The sequence below is a fragment of the Medicago sativa genome, chromosome 3 (assembly GCF_051527215.1).
Source record: "Medicago sativa cultivar Bolivia chromosome 3, Bolivia_mono, whole genome shotgun sequence".
Lineage (NCBI taxonomy): Eukaryota > Viridiplantae > Streptophyta > Magnoliopsida > Fabales > Fabaceae > Medicago > Medicago sativa.
In genome coordinates this window covers 28,411,407-28,437,103 of record NC_140751.1, presented here as the reverse complement: position 1 = coordinate 28,437,103, position 25,697 = coordinate 28,411,407, and the positions used below count along the sequence as shown (strand labels likewise).

The window sequence follows — 25,697 nt, the reverse complement described above, 5'->3', positions numbered from 1 at the left end:
ATGACTACTGACCATAGCTTTCAACTTAGACCTAATTGAATTGTTCTAATAAACATGGTTAGTCTAGGAATGGATAATCGTTTGTTAGTGATATTAGGTTAACGTGCTTAAACCTTCAAGGATTATTAGACCACCTAAGGAATTAGGGGCTTTAGTTTAAGAAGAGGGTCCTAACTCAAGGGATTGATTGGGACTATTTTGTTAACTATCGTGGGAATAGAAAATCATTCATAAGAATAGGTGCAGCATACCAATTAGGGGAGCATAGATGATTTGAAAGACCTAAACTCATCTCTCTCTTATTCTTTAAAACCAACTTTACTTTATGTCGTTATTTTTATGCAATCAAACCAAATCTATTGCCTAGTGGCAACCAAAAATAACTTTTATACATCCTAAGTTCCAACGTAATTGAATTATTGAGATTAAAAATAGTCCTCGTGGGATCGATATTTTTACTACTTCAATAGTATTTGGTGCACTTGCCAAACCTCTATAAGCTTCCATCGGTTAGATAGGGATTGTGCTCGGGTTTACTCCACCTCAGGGCTCTCCGTAAAATGAATTCAGATAATGTATTTGTTCAACACTAACTCCTAACTTAATTATACTTAGTTATGAGATGATGTTAGATACGTCCTAGCTTGTGAATAGAACAACTATAGATAGTGTTGTCGATGACGATCTTAGGTTTTCCCCTAATCGTCCGACTTAGTAACGTGACATAAGTTTGTGTAGGCCTCGATGCATATAGCGTATCTTGGCATAGCGGACTTAGATTTTCCCCTTAACCGCGATGTCACGTTTAGAGATAGCAAGACTTATAACAGTAAGAAGATTCTAAGACGGGTCCAGCGTGCTGATAGGACAAACCGCTAGTGCACGGTTTACCGTTGTAGTAATAAAAAGATATCGTTCCGACAGGGAGTTATGAATTCAATTAACTTTAAATAACAATTAGATGAGAGTTTTGAGAATCAAGTTTGGATTTTTATTTATAAGAAAATAACAATAATAAAATAAAAGAGTCTTGGGATTATTGGTTCATCCTAATGACAAGTCCTTCACAAACCAAAGCCTTAATTCATAACTTCATGTTTTATACCTAATTTCTAAAGAACGGTTTCCCTTTAGCCCCTCACCTTTCCGACCAAGTCCAGTGAGAGTTTACCTCTAGTAATCAAACATATTTCGCTGATTTGATTACTAGAAGAAGCTTATAAGGATTGAAACTACACATGTCTCAAGAATTGCAAAGACTATTTCGCTGCCTTTGCAATTCTTGTCTAGATTCACTTGTTCCAATATCAAAGCTCCTCTTTCGCATTATGAATTGATATTTCAGATGATCGATTAACAATTATCAAACCCTCCACTTTCGTTTCCACAGTTTGATAATTGTTAATTCATGTTAAGACGGTGAATCTTTTTTTTGACCAAAACAAAGCTAACTATTATTATTAATCATCCAATGTTCAATACAAGAAGGATAAAAATCAAAAATACGGTGACTAGCCCAAGAACAGGCCGCCCTAGCTAAACTATGAGCAACCATGTTCGCTTGTCTCCTAACAAACTTCACCTCGAAGTTGGAATGTAAAGATAACTGATAAATAATACTAGAAACAATAGCATAAAATTCCGAATCACCCTGGCACGGAGACGATAGAGCTTGCACTAGAGTAGATGAGTCGGACTCGAAGACAACTCGGTCCCATCTGTTCGCATCAGCAAAGTGAAGACGGTGAATCTAGATTAGAAATTAAGGTTACATGAAATTAAGGTTAAAGCTTAGTTTGATTAGGATTATGTCATCAGACTTATCCAACAATCCCAAGAAAAGATATGTCTACTAACTAACGTTCATTGTAGACATAGAAGAGAAGAAGAAGAAGAAGAAGAATATAAAAGTAAATAACAATAAAATAAAAGTGAACTTTTATTCCAAGAACAAAAGATGAATATTTGTGATGGCAAGCTACTCAATTTATAGTTTACATTCGACTTAAAATCTAAGCAAGTACATGGGCTTTTTGGTAAAACTAAAACTGAGTTGCTTAAGTCCTAAGCAAAAGCAGCAAAAGGAAATCCTGAGATGTGGCACGACCGTGCCAACCTTAGTACGGACCGTGCCAAGCTTCTGACTTGAGGGAGACTTATTTTTGTCTCGAAATCTTCGTATTTTCATTCCAAATCAGCTCCAGACTCCTTTCTTTTGCTCCAAGACTCATTCCATCAAATATTCATTCCTGAAATATAATAATATGAAATTGAAGTAAAATATTTTAAAAGGAAATAATATTAAAATAAAATAAAACTAAATCTAAATAAAACGATACTAAATATTATAGTAAAATAGACTAATTATTGACTCATCAAACTCCCCCACACTTGAATCTTTGCTTGTCCTCAAGCAAAAGGCAATAGACATAGTAGCAACAAAAAGATTACATGGCAACACAATTGAAAACTCATGTCTCTCTTAAGGTTTTATTTCAATGTACACTAATCACAACTTCAAGTATTCCTTGTGAACCTATTCAACCCAACAACAAGTCTCAAGTGAGTGTGTGTGTGTGCAGTCCAACCCTTTTCTTGCTCCTGTATAAGACATATATTATGAGGAACAGGTTCCATCCCTAATACTAAAGTAACCGAGAAAAGTCCTTTCTTCATTTCATATAAGAGAGATGGGAATTTTGTTAGAATTAAATTAAATTAACAATTTAAGCACTTGGGGCTGCAGATTACTTAGGGGTTATCATTTCCTCATAGAAAGTCTTTATGGAGGGGGTATCATTTCCTCCTAGATTCCATGATCACCCTAAGTAGTGCTACAAAATTTTATCATCTCCGCATAGGAAGTCTTTTTGGATAGGGTGTCCTTTCCTCCTAGCTTTGATGAATTTATTTCCTCATTTGAGGGATTTGGAACTTAAGTTCAATTAGGGAGTCACCACAACATTTAGGAAGTCAGAGAGGGAGTGTCCTTTCCTCCACATGTTGGTGACATTCTCCCGCCCCATTTTAGTTTAACAAATTATAACAATAAAGCACATTATTTTCCACACAAACTTATACTACTTTTACTATGAAGACTTTTAAGGGTCTAAGTTACCATTAAAGATAGAATGTGCTCTTTAAAATACCTACTCATACACTTACTCAAAGATTGCAACTGAGTGCTTTTCTCATTGGAGAATTTTCACAATAAAACATGATGTGAGTATAGCAAGAACACTAAAAACACATGAAATTACTTTCATGTACAAGAAACAACCTTTTTAAGAGAAGACAACAAAAAAAAATTATGCCATAATTTTCAATAAAAACAAGCTACTTAATCATGTCTTTCGCAATTTAAACAAAACAAAAGAATAAAATTCAAGGGAGTTTGGAACACTGCGACTCAAGACACTTTATTAGGCTCCCCCCACACTTAGGAGAAGCATTGTCCTCAATGATTCAAAAAGAGAGAAGAAGAAGAAGAAGAAGAAGAAGAAGAAGAAGAAGAAGAAGAAGAAGAAGAAGAAGAAGAAGAAGAAGAAGAAGAAGAAGAAGAAGAAGAAGAAGAAGAAGAAGAAGAATAGAGGAAGATGAAAACTCACAATTTTATTGAGGTTCATAAGGTGCACTTTGGAGGGTGAAAGTGTTGCGTCATGTTTTAGAGCATGTGATTGTTTTCTTCATTTATTTAATTGCTCCTTTGGACATCATTCCTTTCAACACCTTGTCTTTTTTTCTCGGTGCTTATTTTGTGATCCTTGGTTTGCATCCATGCCCACCGTTCATCATTATAGCTTCCACCGGCTTCTTGTTCATGGTGCAAGTTTGCACCTACCTCCTTCTTCATTACCATCATCATCACCATCATTATGTACCTATGGGTTAGTACCAACATAAAGCAAATTTTCCACCACCTCCGGATTAGTTATGTCCGGATTAGATAGAATAATCAAACAAATTCTCCATTCATATTGGTAATTATGAGTAAGGCCATGGGTTCTAAGGAATGACAAAGTAGTGAGAGTATAAGTCTAGATAATAGTTCCCTCTATCCACTTGATCTCTTGATTCATACACACCCCAAACTTCCTAGCAATAAAAGTGATGATTCCTCCTACCATTATAGCACCCTTATCATCCGGTTTCTTTTTAACAATTGAAACAAGATAATCAAGCAAATAATAGCAAATGTTAATATGATGGTTATAAAGCATAACCCACAACATAAACAGCTCATCAATCCTCATCATTCCTACCTCTTTCCTACTCTATATGGTGCAAACCATAACCCTTTGAAGGTATCTAAGCACAGGGTTGTGTTATTCAACAGCCTAATCACATGTTCATCTATTTCTAGTCTATCCATAACATTAACATCAGGGTACCTGTAAGGAGAGATAGTTCTAGAGATTAGAGAATTGTACCTATTTCTTTGCTCGGAATCCTTGATTTGGATCCCATGATTGCGGTCTGTTGATTGCTTCTTGCACCACTTCTGAAGGCTTCAATCTACTCACCTTTCCTCTTTGATTCCAATTGACCTTAGTTGACTTGGTGTGGATTTTGGGTGAAGGTTAGGGTTAGGGGAGGGTTGGTTTAGTGAGGTTTATGAGTTGAATGGTTGAGATTGGATGAAAGAGGTTATTTTGTTTGGATAAGGAAAAAAAAATAAAAAATATTTTCTTTTTTTTTTTCAGATTTTTTTTTTGTGGCTGAAGGGTTGGCACGGCCGTGCCACCACCGGCACGGGCCGTGCCAAGCTTCTGGATAAAGTTGGGATTTTTTTTTTGGATTTGGTTTCTGGTCAACGGCTTCAACTTTCTTGCAATTTTTTGCATCATATTTGGACAAATACCTACAAAACAAATTAAAATACAAAACAAACAAAATAAAAGCAATAAAATTCATGGGTTGCCTCCCACGAAGTGTTCGTTTGGAGTCATTAGCTTGACGGTTAGAAAGTGGTTTATCAATCCTATACCCAATCTTTCAGAAAGGGACAATGACATCAAACAAACATTCTCTCCCAAATCACACATGGCTTTCTTAATTGTTTCAGGTACTATGACACAAGGTATGGAAAAACTTTCTAGATTCTTAAGTTTATGTGGCAATTTGTTTGGAAGTATTTCAATAAAATTCCTAAACTGGTCCTCTAACTTGGATTTAACAAAACCTTGTGTTAATGGAATTTCAGTCTCATGAGATGGTGAAACAAATGGCTTTTCATTCTCTCCTATGGCTTTCTCACTTTGAGGATCATGACTCCCTATCTCTCCTTCATTTTTCTTAATTTTCACAACGGGGTCCTCTAATTGTTTACCATCCCTAAGAGTAATAACACTTATATGGTGTTTGGGGTTTGTAACGCCTAATTGAAAGTGTCTAGAATATTCAAAAGTGCTTTATAACTGATATTGGATACTTTAATATTTACAATACGGAAACGACATTAAGTCGAGAATTTAGATACAAAACATCCAAGTCTTAAGATACATAGTGTACATTTAGACATCCGAAAGAAACTTGTTTACAATAAGTCATCACAACTTGTCTTATAATTATACATATGCATCCTTAAGTCCAACTTCAAGTACGTTTCCACGAACACACGGTCAATCCAAAGCTTTTTCCTTACCTTTTCCTCGAATAACCTGTGAACCTGAACAAATAATGAGAGGGATGAGACATAGTGCCTCAGTGAGTTCTATCTAGCCCTAGGCTAGTGATAACCTCGGGGAAAAGCCTATGGTTACCACATGTCTAAAATACAACATGCCGGTTGATTATACATGTGTGGTTTTGCTTGACTAGACGGTTGTGCTTACTAAATCCGTCATAGTTTCTTCTTAACTTGTTATAGGTCTATCTTCCTATACGTGTCATGGCGGTTAAGGGGAAACTAAACCGCTACGCCAAGATTCGCTCATTGTATCAAGGCCTAAACAATACATGATCACGATATGATTCTAAGCCGAACGATTAGGGAAAACCTAGGATCGTTGTCGGCATAACTTCTTGATCTTTCCTTGCCTCTAAACTTGTACATAACAAACATCGCATTACATACATAAGTATAATATATGTGTTCAAACATTAAGTTAGAGGTTAGCGTTGAACAATCAAGAATATCTGAATTCATTTTACAGATTAGTCCCGGGTGGAGTAACCCCAGAAGTTAATCCCTTACTACCGGTAAAATGCCTAGCAAGGGCGTACCGGACTCCCTTAGTGATGTGCGGGTCCCTTACGGCTTACCCCATTCCCCTTGGAGAACCTTTTATATCCAACCTTGGAAGGAATACGAAAGACACGGCACCTTTACTTTCTTAATGGTCTTGACCATAAATGATTCTTATCTTGGCTTACTTGATAAAAGTTCTTGTGGGAAAAAAATATAATCGCCACCTCTTAGCATAAATAATTCACGCATGACTATCTAGTTCTCGACAACTATGTCAAGGCTCTATGTTCATTCCCTTACTTGATATATATATATATATATATAGTTCGCTACCCGATTCGGAACTTATAACTACTCTCACATACCATGCATTACTTGTTTAGTTAGTACTTGCTTCTTAATCAAGAAATTCATTTCAAAATAGGTTCAATGGGATTTTGGGTTGAGGGGTTCACATTTGTAAAAAGACGCGACGGAGAAAACCGCGTCGCGAATCCCCATGCCTGCCTGAAGCAAGCAAAATAGTGAGATTTCTCACTGCCTTACTCGCCTAGGCGAGTGATTCTACTGGGGAGGCGAGCAGTAGCTCACCGTGGTGAGTTGGGGGCGTGAAGTTACTCGCTGTGGCGAGTTATGACAGTCCAGCACCCTCAAAAATGGTATTTTTGATCCAAAAACCTCAAATCCAAGTATCTCATAGTGGATCATGTCTCTAAGGACCATAAAAGACCTGTAAAACCTTCATCTAGCAAGTATTAACAAGTTAAGTAAGCAAGACATGAAAAGGGGTACAAATACACTATGTATAAACCCTAAAAAATATATTTTCTTGCAAGCATGATCACATAACATCGGTGGGTGATCAAGGAAAGAGGTGCAGTCTTACGACCTCTTAGTTTGCATTCAAGGTTCCACTGAGTCTTAAAAAAATTGAAATATGAAAATTCGGATCCTCGGTGGGTGATCCGAAAAATTGATTTTGCTGCACTAAGTGAATAAGTGCAGGTTTTATTTCAAAATTCTTACCAACTATTGGGTACACAATAACATCGTATGACTCATCTGAAGATGGGATTGCATACTGCGCTCCTCGGCCATATCGTTATTATTTTGTGTTTCCAAGAAGTTATCGGTAAAAAGAAAGAAATATAAAAAGAAAAAATAAAATAAAATAAAATAAAAAAAGATTTTTTTTTTAGTCTAATCGTTAAAAAAAATTAATCAAATTGCAATAACTCCCCGGCAACGGCGCCAAAAACTTGATAGGACAAACTGCAAGTGCACGGTTTACCGTTGTAGTAATAAAAAGATATCGTTCCGACAGGGAGTTATGAATTCAATTAACTTTAAATAACGATTAGATGAGAGTTTTGAGAATAAAGTTTGGATTTTTATTTATAAGAAAATAACAATAATAAAATAAAAGAGTCTTGGGAATATTGGTTCATCCTAACGACAAGTCCTTCACAAACCAAGGCCTTAATTCATAACTTCATGTTTTATACCTAATTTCTAAAGACCGGTTTCCCTTTAACCCCTCACCTTTCCGACCAAGTCCAGTGAGAGTTTACCTCTAGTAATCAAACCTATTTCGCTGATTTGATTACTAGAAGAAGCTTATAAGGATTGAAACTACACATGTCTCAAGAATTGCAAAGACTATTTCGCTGCCTTTGCAATTCTTGTCTAGATTCATTTGTTCCAATATCAAAGCTCCACTTTCGCATTATGAATTGATATTTGAGATGATGGATTAACAATTATCAAACCCTCCACTTTCGTTTCTACAATTTGATAATTGTTAATTCATGTTAAGACGGTGAATCTAGATTAGAAATTAAGGTTACATGCAATTAAGGTTAAAGCTTGGTTTGATTAGGATTATGTCATCAAACTTATCCAACAATCCCAAGACAAGAGAAGTCTACTCACTAACGTTCATTGTAGACATAGAAGAGGAGAAGAAGAAGAAGAATATAAAAGTAAATAACAATAAAATAAAAGTTAACTTTTATTCCAAGAACAAAAGATGAATATTTGTGATGGCAAACTACTCTATTTATAGTTTACATTCGACTTAAAATCTAAGCAACTACATGGGCTTTTTGGTAAAAATAAAACAAAGTTGCTTAAGTCCTAAGCAAAAGCAGCAAAAGGCAATCCTGAGATATGGCACGGCCGTGCCAACCTTAGCACGGGCCGTGCCAAGCTTCTGACTTGGGGGAGACTTATTTTTGTCTCCTAATCTTCGCATTTTCGTTCCAAATCAGCTTCAGACTCCTTTCTTTTGCTCCAAGACTCATTCCATCAAATATTCATTCCCGAAATATAATAATATGAAATTGAAGTAAAATATTCAAAAAGGAAATAATATTAAAATAAAATAAAACTAAATCCAAATAAAACGATACTAAATATTGTAATAAAACAGACTAATTATTGACTCATCACATGCACAATCGTCTAGGAAAGCTTGACCACACACGTATAATCAACCGTCAGGTTGTATTGTAGACACATGGTAACCATAGGTCTTCCCCGAGGTTATCACTAACTTAGGGTTAGATAGAACTCACTGAGACATTATGTCTCATCCCTCTCCTTATTTGTTCAGTTTCTCAGGTTTCATGAGGAAAAGGTAAAGAAAAAGCTTTGGATTGATCACGCTTACGAGAAACCAACCTGGTGTTGGGCTATTGATGCATATGTTATATTATGAGTTGTGTTGTTGTGAACTTTTGTAGCTAGTCTTGTAAGGAAAACTTTGGGGTGTAATAACGTAACATATGACTTTGGATGTCGTTGTATCTAAACTCTCGACTTGTTGTCGTTTCTGTATTGTATAATTAACGTATCCAATATCAGTTTTAGCACACATTTGAATATTCTAGACACTTTCAAATTGGGTGTTACAGGGAACATAGAAGATTAGATTTAAATGAAAGATTTGAGTTTGATAGATCATAAATTATTTTGATTTCATTGTGATTTATATATCTAAAAATGAATCTCTTATAATATAAGAAAGGAGTGCACGTTGAACCATAGCTCGACATCTGGCAGCATGTATGTGTGCCATTTGGCAGCACCTTTGCATGACAAGCCAACTCCATCATGCGACACGTGGCAGAGAAAGGTAGAGAAAAAGTTTTGAAACAAGTTGTACACTCTTATCAAAGTAGATGTCACTTAATGGAGGCAAAGTTTCAATTTCAAATTTCAAATACAGTGGAGCCAAATTTTCAATTTCAAATTTCAAATACTCTTGATATTTATCATTCACTACTCTTTCATAATTCAATATTCTCTAATTCTCTCTCTCTCTTTCAAAAAATAAAACTACTTTCATTCTCTCAAATATCTCTCTTCTATCATTTTCCTTTTTCTCTTCTGTCTTTGACTCATTCTTTTAACTCCATTTTCTTTTCTCAAATTGCAAGAATATTGTTATTTATAAAAAGAAGAACACAGCAGGTACACTAATTCCTTTTCTTCTTAACAAATCTATCAAAATTATCACTAAACTAATTATTTCATTTTTTTTTATCGTCATTTTATTGTTGCAGGAAGAACAATGGTAAAGTAATAAGAAAGATTCTTTTTCCTTTGCAAAATTGCCTTCTTTGTTTATTTATGTCCTAAGTATCATCATATTAAAGTGAGTTTACTTTTTTCCAACTGTATAACATGACAAATTCTACTTCAAAGGATCAAACAACATTCATATTCAAATTATCATAAATACATTACCTCAAATATATAATAAAGTTTTACACCATAGTGAATCTTCTTCAAATACTTATGTTCTTGCACAGTTTTTCCTATGTTTTGTTGGACAGAAAAATAAACAACAAATAAAAATGATGAATACCGGTATGAAAGAGTAAGAACCTGAAAAAGCGGGAGAAAAGGAAGATGAATACAAAGATCAAAAGAAATATTAATCTTTATGTTGTGATTTTATTGAAGAATTATTGAAGATAAAAGAACCCTGAAAGGAAAAGCCAACATATACATATGTGTGTGAGAGTTCACATGGGGGAAGTAACAACAACCTGAAAGTTTTTTTTTTTTAATACAAAGAGGTAATCTGAAAGTTTAACAACTAAATTAATTTTTTTTTATTTTTTGAGGGAAAAAATTATACATTCAATTAAAATTATATTCTATTATACAAAAAATATTATATTTTATGCTATACCAATATTTTCTATGAAAAAAAAGGTGGAATTGGATAATAGTCATAAAAATTTATAATCACATCTATAAAAAAAATTATAAACATAGTTTATAAAAAATTAAAATACTCAGATCTGTGATTTTTTTTTTTTGAAGGAATACTCAGATCTGTGATTGTTTTTTCATATATTTAAGGCTATCCCTTTATTTAAAACAAAAAGATTAAAGGAGTATCAACGCTACGTGAATGAAAGAATTTAAAAAATAATAATAATAAAATAGGAAGAAACTAAAAAAAATTAAGGCAACTTAATCATTAGTACAAACATATTCAAGCCCACAACATCTCTACAATCATAAACTATAAACAAATAGCAAAAATATGATTAAAATTAAAAGATCTAACTATGATTTAGTCTTCTGATGCCTCTAATTCTTTTGCATGTATGAGACAGTGAAAATTTTTGATAGATGAAGAATCATTGGAGTTTTCCGGCGCGGCGGTGATGATTTTCGACACAGTGGTTGCCGGTGAAAGTTTCCCGATCATAAGTTTCTTTTATGGGTTTTGTAGAAGAGACATACATGAGTCTTTATACCGCGATGGATTTTCAAATAGTCACTCATGGTGGTCGCGATTTGTGTCAGATATTAATGGTTGTAAAATTTTAAAATCTTTTAAAATCTAAGAAAAAAAATACTGGTTTTGAAGTGGAAGTATATAGGAGTTCAAAAATCATGTTGTATTTTTTAACATACTCATGATGGCCGGAGGTAGTGGTAGAAGGAAAAGGGCAGCGATGGTGAATTTGGTGAGAAAAGAAGAAATAGTTTGGTAGTTTTTACTTTTTAGAATAGGGTCATGTTAACTTGTGCCTTAGGAGCTTAAAAAGGAAATTAAAAATAAATTTTATATTGAAAGTATAACTTTTGTAACTTTAAAGACATTGAATGCACAAGTTCCAAGAAAAACTTTCTACATTTGCCTTCTTAACTTGCCTCAAGGGCACAAGTTAACATTTCCCTTTAGAATATGTGGAGAGAGAAGTTTTTTAAGAAGTGTCAAATGCAATTGTAGGTTCACTCACTACTCCACCTGTGTGAACCTTTAATGTTTTGGATTTTTATTCAAAATTAAAAATAAAAGTTATTTAGTCCTTATACATTTTTATATTGTCAAAGTGTGATTAACTATTTAGTAACATAAAAAATTTGATTTTCCTCTTTTGCAGCTCATATATCATGGTAAGACCATTTAATTCAATCAAAAGCCTCAACAAAGGAAAATAAATATGGAAGATTGGTGTATGAATGGAAAATGTCATTTTCTTACTTTTTGAGCAACTTTGGTGATATAATATTGGAGCAGATAAACCTGTCAACTACTTCTAAAAATTATCTTGATCAAGTAAATCAACTTGTGTCAAGAAAAAGACTTGCACATAATCTGACAACGTCTGGAAAACTGAAGTGGTCTTTGAATTATAAAAATTTTCTTTTATAGAAGACCCTACTATGTTCTGTTTGGATTTTTTTTCCCCTTTTGCCCTGGCTTTAATAATGATATTACTATAACAATGTTTAATATTAGACAAATATTAAACCCTCTTTAACTAAAATGCATGTAGAGTATCTTCTTTCGTTGATATATATATATATATATATATATATATATATATATATATATATATATATATATATATATATATATATATATATATATAAATAAGATATTCGCTTTAAATTTTCAACAATGGATATAGTTGTAGGATGCATGCTTTTAAGAGGATCCATGTCCTACATTTATTTACTCAATTTCCAAAAAGTTCATCTTCTATATTCTTAATCTATAATAAAAATTAAACAGATAGTCCAAAGTCCCTTTTTTTTAAGGTGATAGTCCAAAGTCCTTATACATTCTTATTTACCCAAATTATTAACCCGTGCGTCCGCAAGTGGTGTAATCCACATTTAAATATCTTCATTAATGAAGTTGCATTTTACTTTGTGTTACCATAAATCTACCAATACTACTAATCTTGCTTATTGCTAAGTACCATGTTAACTTGGAAATATATTTTATAATACCTCCCATTTACTTTGTCAAAACTTACGATGGGAACATTGCTTCCTATTACTTCCTCATCAAGCAACCATTTATATGAATTTATGATAATTATACGTTAGCCAAATCTTACTTATTCCAAAACAAAATAGAATTACTGCCAAAGAAAATTATATTTAAAAAAATTAGCTTTTTTAAAAAACTCCCGAATTAAATTATAAACATTGGCAAAAAAACATGCGCCAACGGCGCAACCCGTGCGAACGCATGGGTACAACACTAGTAAAAGAAAGAAAAAAGAAGTATTTAATAAATATTTAAAAATTGATATAAGAATCATGAGCGTGTAGACCACACCACCGTTAGCAAATAAACCCCCACCATATTCTAAAACCTTTTTTAAAAAAAAAAAACCGTTGTTGTTGTTCTGCTGCATTGAATGACCCTCAAATATACCATCGGAAACTCAAACCCTAATTTTGTAGAGAAATGGCGGAGGGTAGAAGTGATGGGGAGGAAGACCCAAACGACATCGTCCATACGGCTTGAACCATAACATCTCCGCCGCCACTTCCCACTCTTCCCTTCGATGTTCTCCCTGAGATTCTCGGTAGGCTTCCCGTCAAATTACTCGTACAACTTCAATGCCTCTGTAAGTTTTTTTTATTCTCTTATTGCTGATCCAACATTTGGAAAGAAGCACCTTCAATTATCAACTAAGCACCACCACCTCATGATAACCTCTTGGAACAACTTGGCTGAGTTAGGTTAGTATGTTTCTCCAATCCCCTCAGTTTTATCTACTTCTACCGTTGTTACACAGACACAACTTTACCCTCCTAATACTCTTACAATTCGAGGTAACTTTGTGGACGTAATTTGATCTTGGGATGGCATCTTTTGCTGCATGCTAAAAGCTCGTTCTTATTTGTTATGGAATCCTTCCGTTAGAAAGTATAAGTTACTGCCTTCTTTGGAGAATCACATATGGACATCTAAGCTTTGGATATGATCATTTCATTGATAATTATAAGGTCGTTTCTTCAGAAAAAGAGGTTTTTTTTTAATACTTTGGGGGCTGATTATTGGAAAAGAATAAAGGGCATCGCACATTATTACAACATATGTGGAGTGGGAATATTTGTGAGTGACATTGTTAATTGATTGGCAATCGATGAATCAAGTTCGTATTTCATTCTAATTTCTCTTGATTTCGAGAAGGAGTCATATCAACAACTTTTGCTACCTGAATCTGAGAATGATTCATGGACCTTGAGTGCGGCGAGGGATTGCTTGTGTGACTCTCGAACTAGTGATACGTTTATGAATATTTGGATTATGAAGGAGTATGGAAATCAAGAGTCTTGGACTAAATTGTACATTGTTCCTAACCTAAAAGATTGGGGCTTCAAAGCCTATAAAGATTTATATATTTCTGAGGATGACAAATTGCTCATGCATTGTTATGTGATGGGAAGGGGTAAGATGAAGTTGGTTACTTTGAATGGTTTGTCATTTCACAATCATGAATTGCATTGAATGATTTGTCATTTGATTTTCTAAGATTTGCGTTATGGTGTAGATGTTATATTGTATGCTTAGTGCTGCAAAAATTTCTCAAAAGTTTGGGCAAGCTTAAGTTTTTAGAATATTTTAAGTGATTGGTAGCGCCATAATATTAGAAATATATAAGAAATCAGCTCAGTCGGAAAATAGTTATGTAATTCTGTAATCAGATTCATTTACTAGTTTTTAAACTATATATGCAAACTGTTTTTGAAAACTTAAGGGGTGAAAAGTGCACTTTAGCCTTTAATTTATTGTGAACCATATAGAATTATTTGAGAAAACCATGTAATTTTTTACATGGTAACTTATTGTCCTAATTTAGGCATGTATTGTTTTTTTTTTTTTTGAAGAGGCTAAAATGAATTAAATTACCACATTGTTGGGTAATATATACCTCCAAGACAAGTAGATAAATTACTTCATAAATTTTAGCAATTAAGATTTTGTGAATATGCTTTTGAATTTTATCACTAGAAGTGTTTCCTTATAGTTGAATTATAACAAGTATACTATATAATCTCAAATCACTATCTTAGATTTCAAGTCCTTTTGATAATTTGGAGATTTGGGAGGGTGGTTTACAATATTTATTTTTCTAATCACCTAGAGGTTTTCTTTTCATTCATGTGGAAACTATTCTTTTGATAAGTAATCTGAAATAATCAAGTCATTTACACCACAACGATGTTTATTTATTTAATTTGTTTTTAAACAACATATTGTTGAAAGCTACACTGCAGAGGAAGAGCGGCTAAGCAAAAGCAATGAAATACATAATAGGCACCATAAATATGCGGCAGTCCAACCCCAACAAAAAAACACCCCCCAAAAACAAAAACACAACAAAGTCAAGCACTAAGCTATCACAAAAGACAACTTGGGTTCTAACACTACTCATAATAGAGATAAGACGAGTTTTATGCGATTTAGACTCTAGTGCCAAGACATGATCTTTATATCATCCACAATGTCATCAATCCCTTATACAATCCTTGAAAATTCCATCATTTCTACTCATCCATATACCCAATAGACGCATGTCAAACTAACCGAAAACCCTTGCCAAGCTTTTTGTTCCAAACCTCCGCATTCTAACATTCTAACAATCTTCGCCACACCAATAAAAAGAAGTAAATTTTTGAATTTATATCAACAGTCGGCGAGAGCTTTGTACGAATGATGTTTGGTCCTAGAAATCATAGGGTTACAATGAAAACGGACAACATTTCTCAATGTTCCGATTTCATTTATGTCAATTTAATTCAAAGTCATCTATATTCAGTCATTTACGATTCCTTCAAATTTTATCTTCTAATTACATGTAAGGTTTATGCAATTTATCTTGTACTTTTAATTATGATTTTTGCAATTTACTTCCCACCAATGTTTTCTAAAATTCTCTTATGTTTTTGTCATAATATACTAAATTTCGTTCAAACTTTCTTGTCATTTACATTTCAAAACCTTTACATCGTACTAGTCATTTACATTTTCCAAACATTTATTCTATTTTATTTAGTACAAACATTTATTCTATTTTTACATTGTTCTTACATTTTTTTTTACAATTCAATGTTACATTTTCTATCAAATTTTATTGTACTCTGTGTGAATGAAAACATTGCCCGTACCCCTTATTTGACATAGAAGTTTGTCATTTATTTGACATGGATTTTGATCGTCAAAGGGTTCCATCCTTTAGTTATAGGTGACAACTATATATATCACCCATCAACAAAAGATAATTTTTTTTTAGGGATCAACAAATTATGAGTTAATATCAATTAAAATTATTCATCCTCCATTATTTACGTTTATGATATAAATATGATCGTCACCTTTTCACATTTTTACAAACGAATATTTACTCGTTGATCATTATATATTTAAGAGTCCGGTATTAAGTAAGGGAGGACCGTATTGTCATCCCTACAAATCATATTTTTTTAAGGAACAAATCATCTTTTTTTATAGTTCTAGCTTTTTGTAAAAAAAAACTACAATTCTATCTTTTTCGATCGTAATATCAAACTAATCCAATTAAATTGTTTGTTGATGACACTTTTTGCAAGTTCTACAAATTTCTCTGTAAAATGTCTATTTTATATTATTTAATTAGATGTATATGTAAAAATTCACACTGTTAATTAATGCAAAGAACCTCTAAAAAAATGCATAGATTAAAAAAATTTCCCTACAGATTCAATCAACAAGAATAATCTTTTTTTTTTTTTACAAAAGAAAGATAATCATATTTGATGTGTGCCAATTGATTAATGTGAGCATAACACTCATCTGAAATTTAATCATTGTTTCACTGCGTTGCAAATAGGGTATTTGCATTCAAACCAAACTGCATAAATAAAATTTAATACTTTTTTATGTGTATAATTTACTATATTAATCTATTATTTGCTGGATTTTAATTTTTCAATAATATTTACTAGATAAATTTAATGTATATTTTTACAATTTCATACATTTCAATTATAATCGACTATTTTCATTCCTAAAATTGTTAGTTTTTAGTATACTATTGATTATATTTTACAACAAACAAATTATTTTAGTGTGTCTTAATGAAAACTACATAAAATTGAATCAGAATTTTTTTTTAGAAGTCATTCAAACCATACCATAGGTATTTAATTTTTTTTTTTTTATCCAAATTGTACCAAAACAATACATAATTGACTCATTTGGTAAAAAAAAGTAATCTTTTTGTATCAAAAGATTGTCATTTTGTGTTCTTAAGAAATACTAATTTTTATTATTTAATCTTATTATAGTTAATATTATATACATTATTCTTTGTTTTATGTACTTCTAAAAATAGACTTTCTTCTTCACCCAGTAAGCATCTTTTATGAAGTTGGATACTGTGAAAAGCAAGGGAATTAAGCATATATATTTATAGTAACGCGGTTTGCATTTATATATGAATTTAATATCTATATCAACACTATCTATCCAAAAATATTAACACTATGGTCTTTTTGGTACATGTTGAATTTTCGATTGTACTATAAAAATAATCCAATTAAATTGTTTGTTGATGACACTTTTTGCAAGCTCTCAAAATTTCTCTATAAAATATCTATTTTATATTATTTAATTAGATGTATATGTAAAAATTCACAATGTCAATTAATGCATAGAACATCTAAAAACAAATATTTTTTTTTGACAAGAAAAACAAATATTTATAGTAACGTGGTTTGCATTTATATATGAATTTAATATCTATATCAACACTATCTATCCAAGAATATTAACACTATGGTCTTTTTGGTACATGTTGAATTTTCGATTGTACTATAAAAATAATCCAATTAAATTGTTTGTTGATGACACTTTTTGCAAGCTCTCAAAATTTCTCTATAAAATATCTATTTTATATTATTTAATTAGATGTATATGTAAAAATTCACAATGTCAATTAATGCATAGAACATCTAAAAACAATAAAGCATAGATTAAAATTCCCTATGGATTCCTTCAACAAGGAAATAATTTTTTTTTTTACAAAACAAAGATAATCATATTTTATGTGTGTCATTTGATTAATATGAGCGTAAGTCTCACCTGAAATTTAATCATTTTTTCACTGCATTGTAAATTATATGGTGTTTACATTCAAACCAAAATGAATAAATAAATTTAATAATTTTTTATTTGTGTAATTTACTGTATTAATCTATTATTTGCTGAATTTTATTTTTTCAACAATATTTATTAGATAAATTTAATGTATATTTTTACTATTTCATATATTTAATTTATAATAGACTATTTTCACTCTTAATTTTTTGAAAGATATTTTCACTCCTAATCATTAATTTGTAGTATATCATATATTTTATTTTACAACAAACATATGATTTTAGCGTGTCTTTATGATATTAATTTTAATAGATCTTTTTAAAAAGATTTTTTTCTGAAGATTAATAGATCATTTAAAAAAAAAATTGAAGAAGCTAAACTAACCCCCCCTCAAAGTATATCAAATATTTTACTTTACAACAAACATATGATTTTAGGGTGTCTTTATCATATTAATTTTAATAGATCTTTTTAAAAAGAATTTTTTTTTTGAAGATTAATAGATCATTTTAAAAAAATATTTTTTTTTGAAGAAGCTAAACTAACCCCCTCAAATTGGCACCGGAGAGGAAAAAAATATTTTTTTTTTGAAAAAGCTAAACTAACCCCCTCAAAGTATATCACATATTTTACTTTACAACAAACATGATTTTAGCATGTCTTTATGATATTAATTTTAATAGATCTTTTTAAAAAGATTTTTTTTTTGAAGATTAATAGATCATTTTTAAAAAAAATTTTTTTTTGAAGAAGCAAAACTAACCCCATCATATTTTATTTTTTTTTAGCATATCATATACTAATTATGATTTTTCACATAATTATACATTCATATTTGTATCAAATAGATTGTGATTTTGTGTTCTTAAGAAATACTAATTTTTTATTTTATTTAATCTTAATATAGTTAATATTATATACATTACTCTTAATAACTTATCATTTTTTAAAATATATATATATATATATATATATATATATATATCATTTTATAAAATTAGTATATGATATAATAATTATTTATTTTAGTATGTATCAAAAAAGGGGACTGGGGGTAGTTGTTAAAAAGTAAATGTAAAAAAAGAATATGAATTAATTTAGTATGAACTAATTTATATAAACTTTATATTATCGGACGTGGTAAAACATTTCCATTTAATTTCTAAAAACATTGTGAAGATGGACATTGCATGTTATTTGTATTAATTAATGAGATGGACATGTAGCATTTTATGGTATAGTTTCTCTTTAAAACTAAACTAGGGCATGACTATCATGCATCAGCCAGTAAGCATCTTCTAAAGATGGATACTATGAAAAACAAGGGCATTAAGCATTATATATCTTTAGTAACGCGACCAGGGTTAGTTGTTAATTAAAAGTCAATGTAAAAAAAGAATATGAATTAATTTCGTTTGAACTTTTTTTCCTTGAGAGTCTCTATAAAAGCATAAGACATCCTCTTGTGTTTACCACATTACATTACAAGAGCATTGCATTCATATTTCATTTGATTTCTAAAAACATTATATTGTGAAGAGAAGATGGATATGAAAATTCCATTCCTCCTTCTGCTACTTATTTCTATAATTTCCCCATCACATTCCTTAGCATCCTTGGATGCCAATTCCACAGAATTATTATCATTTTATAACCTTGTTACTTCTACTGTTCTTCCTATTAACGAAGAAAGGGCACGTGGGTATGCCACTTATATTTCTTCCTTAACAATTTTATTCCAAAACTTATATATATAGATATATATCAACTAACTTATGATGTTGCATGCATTGCAGGGAGTACGCGGTGTCCATCAAAATTGGCAATCACGTAAAGCCCTTTAACCTTAATATTGATACGGGTAGTGATCTCACTTGGGTTCAGTGTGATTATGATGATAAATGTGAAGGTTGCACTCTGGTAATAATTAATCATGTTTGACATAATTACATTCTTCTAATAATTAATTAATTAATTAATTAGTACTATATGCTGATCTTTGTTTGTTAATTTTCCAGCCTAAGGATAATCTTTATAAACCTGACGAGAACTTTGTGACATATGGGACGCCCTTGTGTGATGCAGTCCAGAAAGAACGAAAGAGTGACTCATTGCCATGTGAATACGAAGAAGGATATGAAGACTCCCTTGAAGTTCAGGGATACTTAGTAAAAGACACTTTACGGTCCACTCCACTGGTATTCGGGTGAGTTACTCGCACCAAAGATTATCTAGCTAGTTTTGAATTAACTATTTTAATTTGATTTGATAATAATTTATGTTTATGTGTTAAAATTAATTAATATGACAGGTGTTCAAATAAATTGAAGGTTAGTGATAAAAAACAATCGATCCCAGAAGGGATCCTTGGGCTTGGGTATGGTAAGGCCAGCATATTGTCCCAGCTTAAATCTCAAGGCTTGATTCAAAATGTGGTAGGTCATTGCATAAAAAAAGGAGGAGGGTACATATTCTTTGGAGATAATTTCATTCCCAAATCTCCTACACAGATTAGTTGGACACCTATCCTAAGTCCCTCAATGTTAGTAAATGATCGATTTAATAGATGTTGCCACTCATACATACATATACATATACTATTCACAACCTTAATTAATTTAATTTGTTTCTTTATGTAGATTAGAAGGACGCTATTTTGCAGGACCAGCAGATCTGTTTTTCAATGGAGAACTTACTCCTATTAGCGGTCTTGACCTTATGTTTGATTGCGGGACCACTCGTTCATACTTAAATTCTAAATATTATGGAGTTCTTTTGAATCTCGTGAGCAAAAATCATATAAATTATTTAAATAACTATAAGGAACCTTATTATATATCAATTTCATAGTCTTATTTATTTACTATAACGTTTTCAGTTCATAGTGGTTATTGATCAAATATTAATTAATATTTCAGATAAACGAAGAATTGAATTCGAAAAACACGTTTATACTTGCTAGGCAAGACAGTCTAATTTGTTGGAATGGTGACAAAACATTTACGTCTATAGCCGAAGTGAGCAAAAAATATTTGAAGCCTATAGTATTGAGATTCCCAGAAAGCAATGTGGAGTTTCAACTACTAGTTGAACATTATATAACCGTCCGGGTGAGCACCATTTTATTAAGCTACCTTTGATTTTATGATCCTCTAATTAAGTAATTATACACTAACATGCTAGCTATATATATATATATATATCCTTAATTTTCAGAGAGGAAATATATGCTTGCTAATTGAAGATGGCACTGTAAATGGATTTGATGATGTTAATGTGATAGGAGGTAGTAAAGAAATTTCTCTCTTTTTATTTGTACTTATTATTACTTTGATTGTATTGTAATAACATTCTGTTTTGGTGTCAACAGCAATCTCTATGAGCGATAAGATAATGATTTTTGACAACGAGAGAAACAAGATTGGATGGGTCCCTGACGATTGTACTTAACTTCCCCCACATCTTTGATCGATTGAGGCTTAAGAGGGAGGATATATATGGATGATGGCAAGATTGAATAAAATAAATACACATCTTGTATTTCTATTGTACTAGCCTTAAATAAATTGCATTCCTCCCCAAAAGAATTAACATTATACTATATGATAATATAAATATTTGATTGTTGAGTTAATTATTTCTTCATTTTCTCTATTCTAATAATCAACTTGCCACTTGCGATCCAACAACTCTTCTCATTTTTCTTTTGAGGCAAACAATAAATCTTCCTTTCTCATATGATAATGGAATGGGACAATAGTTTCACACTAGTCTACAACCTTAAATTAAAAAGTCAATCTTGTTTTGAAGATTAGGAATTAAAATAAATATAGATGATGTCTTGTAAGTACATATTGTCAAGAATTCTTCACTCCTCTCTTGTCAAAAGTAAAAAGAAATAAAAGTTAAGTGTGTAGTCTAGCCAATAAACCACTTAAGCAAAAATAAATAAATAAATAGGTTCTATTGAAAGACTTTTTTTTTGTTTGTACAATCTAGTGAAAGACTTTTATTCCTCATAAAAGTAAAGTGATAATAAAATTCATGATTTTTGGAAAAATTAAGTAATCAATACACAGTATTTGTAAACATTGATTAAATTGACAATATATTTTTCCAATATTATTTAAAAGTAAAATATTAGGATGTTATGTTCGACGATTTTATCATTACATCCTTAATTTTTTTTATTAGAAGGTCTTCTCTCTAAAGTGAAATTTGTTTTCTAAATAATTATCTATATTATTTGTTACATATATAAAATGTTTTCTGAATTTATAATAGATCCCTTAAAAAAATGATGGTGCACGCAATCTGCTTTTTGTGTCCATGAATGAGAAATAAAAGAGTTTATTTTATAATCGACTTGTCATGTTTTTATAAGAACGGAATCTTTAAACAATGACACTTCACTCAAAGTCATTTCTCCCCTCTCTTAAATATCAGTTCCCTATGAGGAGCACAATGACATTTTCAATCGATTGTCGGGTTGTGAGAAAGAAGAGAACCATGGGGAGATGGAAACCAAGGGTTTTTTTTCCTTCAAAAATATTCCCGTAGACCTTCCCACGGAGCTTCAATCAAATATCTCTATTGACCCTCGCATAAAGCTTCAATCAAATATCTTTGATAGATTGTTTGTGAAGGATCAATCAAAAGCTATGTGTATCTCACACTCATGGCGTGATCTCATCCTATACTCAATATTATCGAAAGACGAATCACAACAATCTTTGGTGAGCTTGTTCTCAATTAAATTTCTAGATTTGAAATTGCAGCAACTCTTTCATTGGTGTTCACAAGTAATGTGTTGCAGAGTAAAACCTAACAAACTTATTGACACATGCAATGAATTACTCTTGTTTTATCACAACAATGGTGGGGGTCAGAACCTCACACATGGTGTTTATCATTACTATGTGATGAACCATGTCACAAAATAATGCGTGGTTGTTTCGAAGCTTACTTAACAAATTTCTAGAGGATATTCTTATGCTACTATAATATATGATCCTACAAATTTCTATAGGGTGTTTATCAGTACTAGAGTGTTTTCTGACATTGTTGTGATAAAGCAAGAGTAATTCGTTGCATGTATCAATAAGTTTGTTGGGTGCGACTCTGAAACACATTATTTATGAACAATAATGGAAGAGTTGCTGCAATTTTAGATCTAGCGATTCGATTGGAAACAAGTTCACCAAAGATTGTTGTGATTCATCTTGGTAATATTGGGTATAGGATGAGATTATGCCATGAGTGTGAGACACACATAGCTTTTGATTGATCCTTCACACACAAACTATCAAAGATATTTGATTGACGCTCTATGGGAAGGTCAATGGAGATATTTGATTGAAGCTCTGTGGGAAGATCAATGGGGATATTTTTGAAAAAAAAACCTTGGTTTCCTTCTCCTATGGTTCTCTTATTTCTCACAACCGAACAATCGATTGAAAATGTCAATGTGCTCCTTATAGAGAACTGATATTTAAGAGAGGGGGGAAATAACTGTGAGTGAAGTGTCATTGTTCATAGATTTCGTTCTAATAAAAAAATATGACATGTCTAAAGAACATTTTGAATTCAAGATAAACTCTATTTAGGTTTAACCCACAAATAAATAAAATAAGCACTTTTATTTCTCATTCATGAACACACAAAGGAGGATGCGTGCACCATCATTTTTTGAAGGGAACTATCATAGTTCTTTTAAAATATTCAAAAAATACTTCTTTTAAAAATATTATATTTTATATTAAAATAATTTAATGTTATTAATTAACATTATATTTTTATTTTTTAATTACAAGAAAACTGAAGACAATACAAGGTTCACAACTAAGGAAAACATTTAGAAAACACAATCAACGACAACTACCTTTCAACCAAGACCAGGAATGGAAAATCTAGCAGTAGGTCTTCAATTGATAAAAAATGCCTAAAGAAATCACAACGGCACAAATTCACGTCGTAAATCACAACTCAAAATGGCTTGTAAACTATGGGTAATGTTTTTCTGAAGACCAACATATGATTTCCCCATAAGCTTCAAATACAAATGACTTCTAACTTCTTAATTGGTTAGACTAATGTAGCAGAATCTAATGTTAAGTGCTTAGTTCTTCAATATAGCATATAAAAACAACTTATAGCAATTAGAAAAACAATTTAACGTTATTTTCACTTTTGCTGTAAAAATAGCTTATACAAGCTTATACATAAGCTTATTCTAATAAGCACTTATTCTATAAGCTGCAAATAAGTTTCTTTTTATCTAAACAAGCACTTAATCCAGATCTACTTAACCAAAAGAAAGAACATCAAAATAATAAACAAGAACATCAAAATCATAATCAAAAGTCATAACAACACAACATCAAAATCATACACAACAACATCAAAATCATAATCAAAGGTTATAACAACACACACGACAAGGAAGAAATCCAGTGAAAAACGCAATAAATGTAAGTAGTAAAATTCAGATCGAAGAAGATTACAAACGAAATTCAAATCTAGTATGAGATGTAACCTGACAAGGAATAACTAAAAATTGTGGAATGGATGAAGAATCGAAGAGTGGAGGAAGAAGAAGGGAATCAAACCCTAGATCGCCATTTTCACCATTTTGGGAGCTCTGGTTCACATTCTCTCGTGTTTCTTTCAAATGAGACAAACAAATCAACTTTATTTTTTTTTTAACAATACTAGTTAAAAACATGTGCTTGACACGAGTTGAATACTTAGTACAAATTTAAATAAATTATTATATGTTTACATTGGTTCAAATATCGTAAAATGATTAAGTTGGAAGTTGTTACATAAATACCAGGGCCGTTCCTAGAGCTTTATGGTCCTTAGGCATAATATGAGAAAATGGTCCGTTGCATAATACATCATAAAATTTGTCAGCTCATTGTTGTGATTTTATTAACTCTTCATTTTATTTTATTTTTCTGCTTTCCACTACCAAATAAATGTTTTTTTAGGCAACATCTAAAAATAAATCAAATACTCCATAGACACCAAAACAAAATTAAATATCGTAGAAAAACATCTTCAATTCTCTTATTTCTGATCCAAAATTCGCAAAAAAACATCTTCAATCGTCAATAAAGCGCCACCACCTCATGTTAACATGTATCGACGACATCTCGACTGAGTGGCTTCTGTGTGATTCCCCAATCCCATCGATTTTATCTACTTCTTCAGTATTTACACAGACACAACTTTACCCTACCAATAATATCACAACTTTATTTTCCAATGGACATAAATTTGTGGATTTAAGGTGCTCTTCCGATGGCATCTTTTGCGGTAAGCTCGATTTTGGTTTTTTTTTTTTTTATGGAACCCTTCCATTAAAAAATTTAAGTTATTGCCTACCCTGGAAAATTTGTGCGAAGGTCATTCTTTTTCTGTAAGCTTTGGGTATGATTATTTCATTGATAATTACAAGGTCATTGTTGTTTCTACAAAAAAATAAAGTTTGTGTTTATACTTTTGGGACTGATTATTGGACACAAATAGAGGACATCCCAAATAATTACAACATCCGTCAACCTAGAACATTTGTGAGTAGCACTGTTAATTGGTTCGCAAGGGATGATTCAAGTATGCAATTCATTCTTTCTCTTGATTTAGAGAAGGAGTCATAACAACATCTTTTGCTACCTGATTCTAAGAATGATGATAATTCGCCGTTCTTGGGTTTGGTGAGGGAATGCTTGTGTGTCTCTTGAAGTAGTGATATGTTTATGGATGTTTGGATTATGAAGGAGTACGGAGATCAGGAGTCTTGGACTAAATTGTACATTGTTCCTGACATACCAGATCAGCGTCTCAAACCCTTTAAAGCTTTATATATTTTTGAGGATGACCAACTGTTGGTAGAGTTTTATGCAATGGAAGGTGGAAATATCAAGCTGGTTGTTTATGATTCCAAGACAGGTACTTTGAATATTTCTGAGTTTCAAAACAACCATGAACAAAAATGCTCAAATGTCTACATCGAGAGTTTGATATCACCTTAAGCAAGGATTCAACTTCAACATATATATGGTTAGTTTTTTTGTTTGTGTTTTTTAT

General features: G+C 31.6%; 1 protein-coding gene and 1 long non-coding RNA gene across 2 annotated transcripts; both read left to right on the top strand.

Annotated features, from left to right (window-relative positions):
* Positions 1-19,401: 19,401 nt before the first annotated feature.
* Positions 19,402-20,142, top strand: LOC146936919 (uncharacterized). Its single transcript, XR_015033218.1, has 3 exons — positions 19,402-19,526; positions 19,625-19,812; positions 19,918-20,142. It is a non-coding gene; the product is annotated as an uncharacterized LOC146936919 (long non-coding RNA).
* A 113-nt stretch (positions 20,143-20,255) lies between these two features.
* Positions 20,256-21,240, top strand: LOC146936918 (aspartic proteinase Asp1-like). Its single transcript, XM_085757749.1, has 4 exons — positions 20,256-20,390; positions 20,525-20,716; positions 20,823-20,892; positions 20,977-21,240. The coding sequence occupies exons 1-4, from the start codon at positions 20,325-20,327 to the stop codon at positions 21,054-21,056; spliced, it is 408 nt and encodes a 135-aa protein (XP_085613875.1). The 5' UTR covers positions 20,256-20,324; the 3' UTR covers positions 21,057-21,240.
* The last annotated feature ends 4,457 nt before the right edge of the window (positions 21,241-25,697 follow it).

What these genes read in the sequence shown, in the direction of transcription:
- LOC146936918 (XM_085757749.1), top strand. Translation starts at nt 20,325, where the DNA reads ATGTTTGATTGCGGGACCACTCGTTCATACTTAAATTCTAAATATTAT. An exon ending in AACATTATATAACCGTCCGG is followed by an intron (nt 20,717 to 20,822) that starts GTGAGCACCATT and finishes CTTAATTTTCAG; the next exon opens with AGAGGAAATATATGCTTGCT. An exon ending in TGATGTTAATGTGATAGGAG is followed by an intron (nt 20,893 to 20,976) that starts GTAGTAAAGAAA and finishes TGGTGTCAACAG; the next exon opens with CAATCTCTATGAGCGATAAG.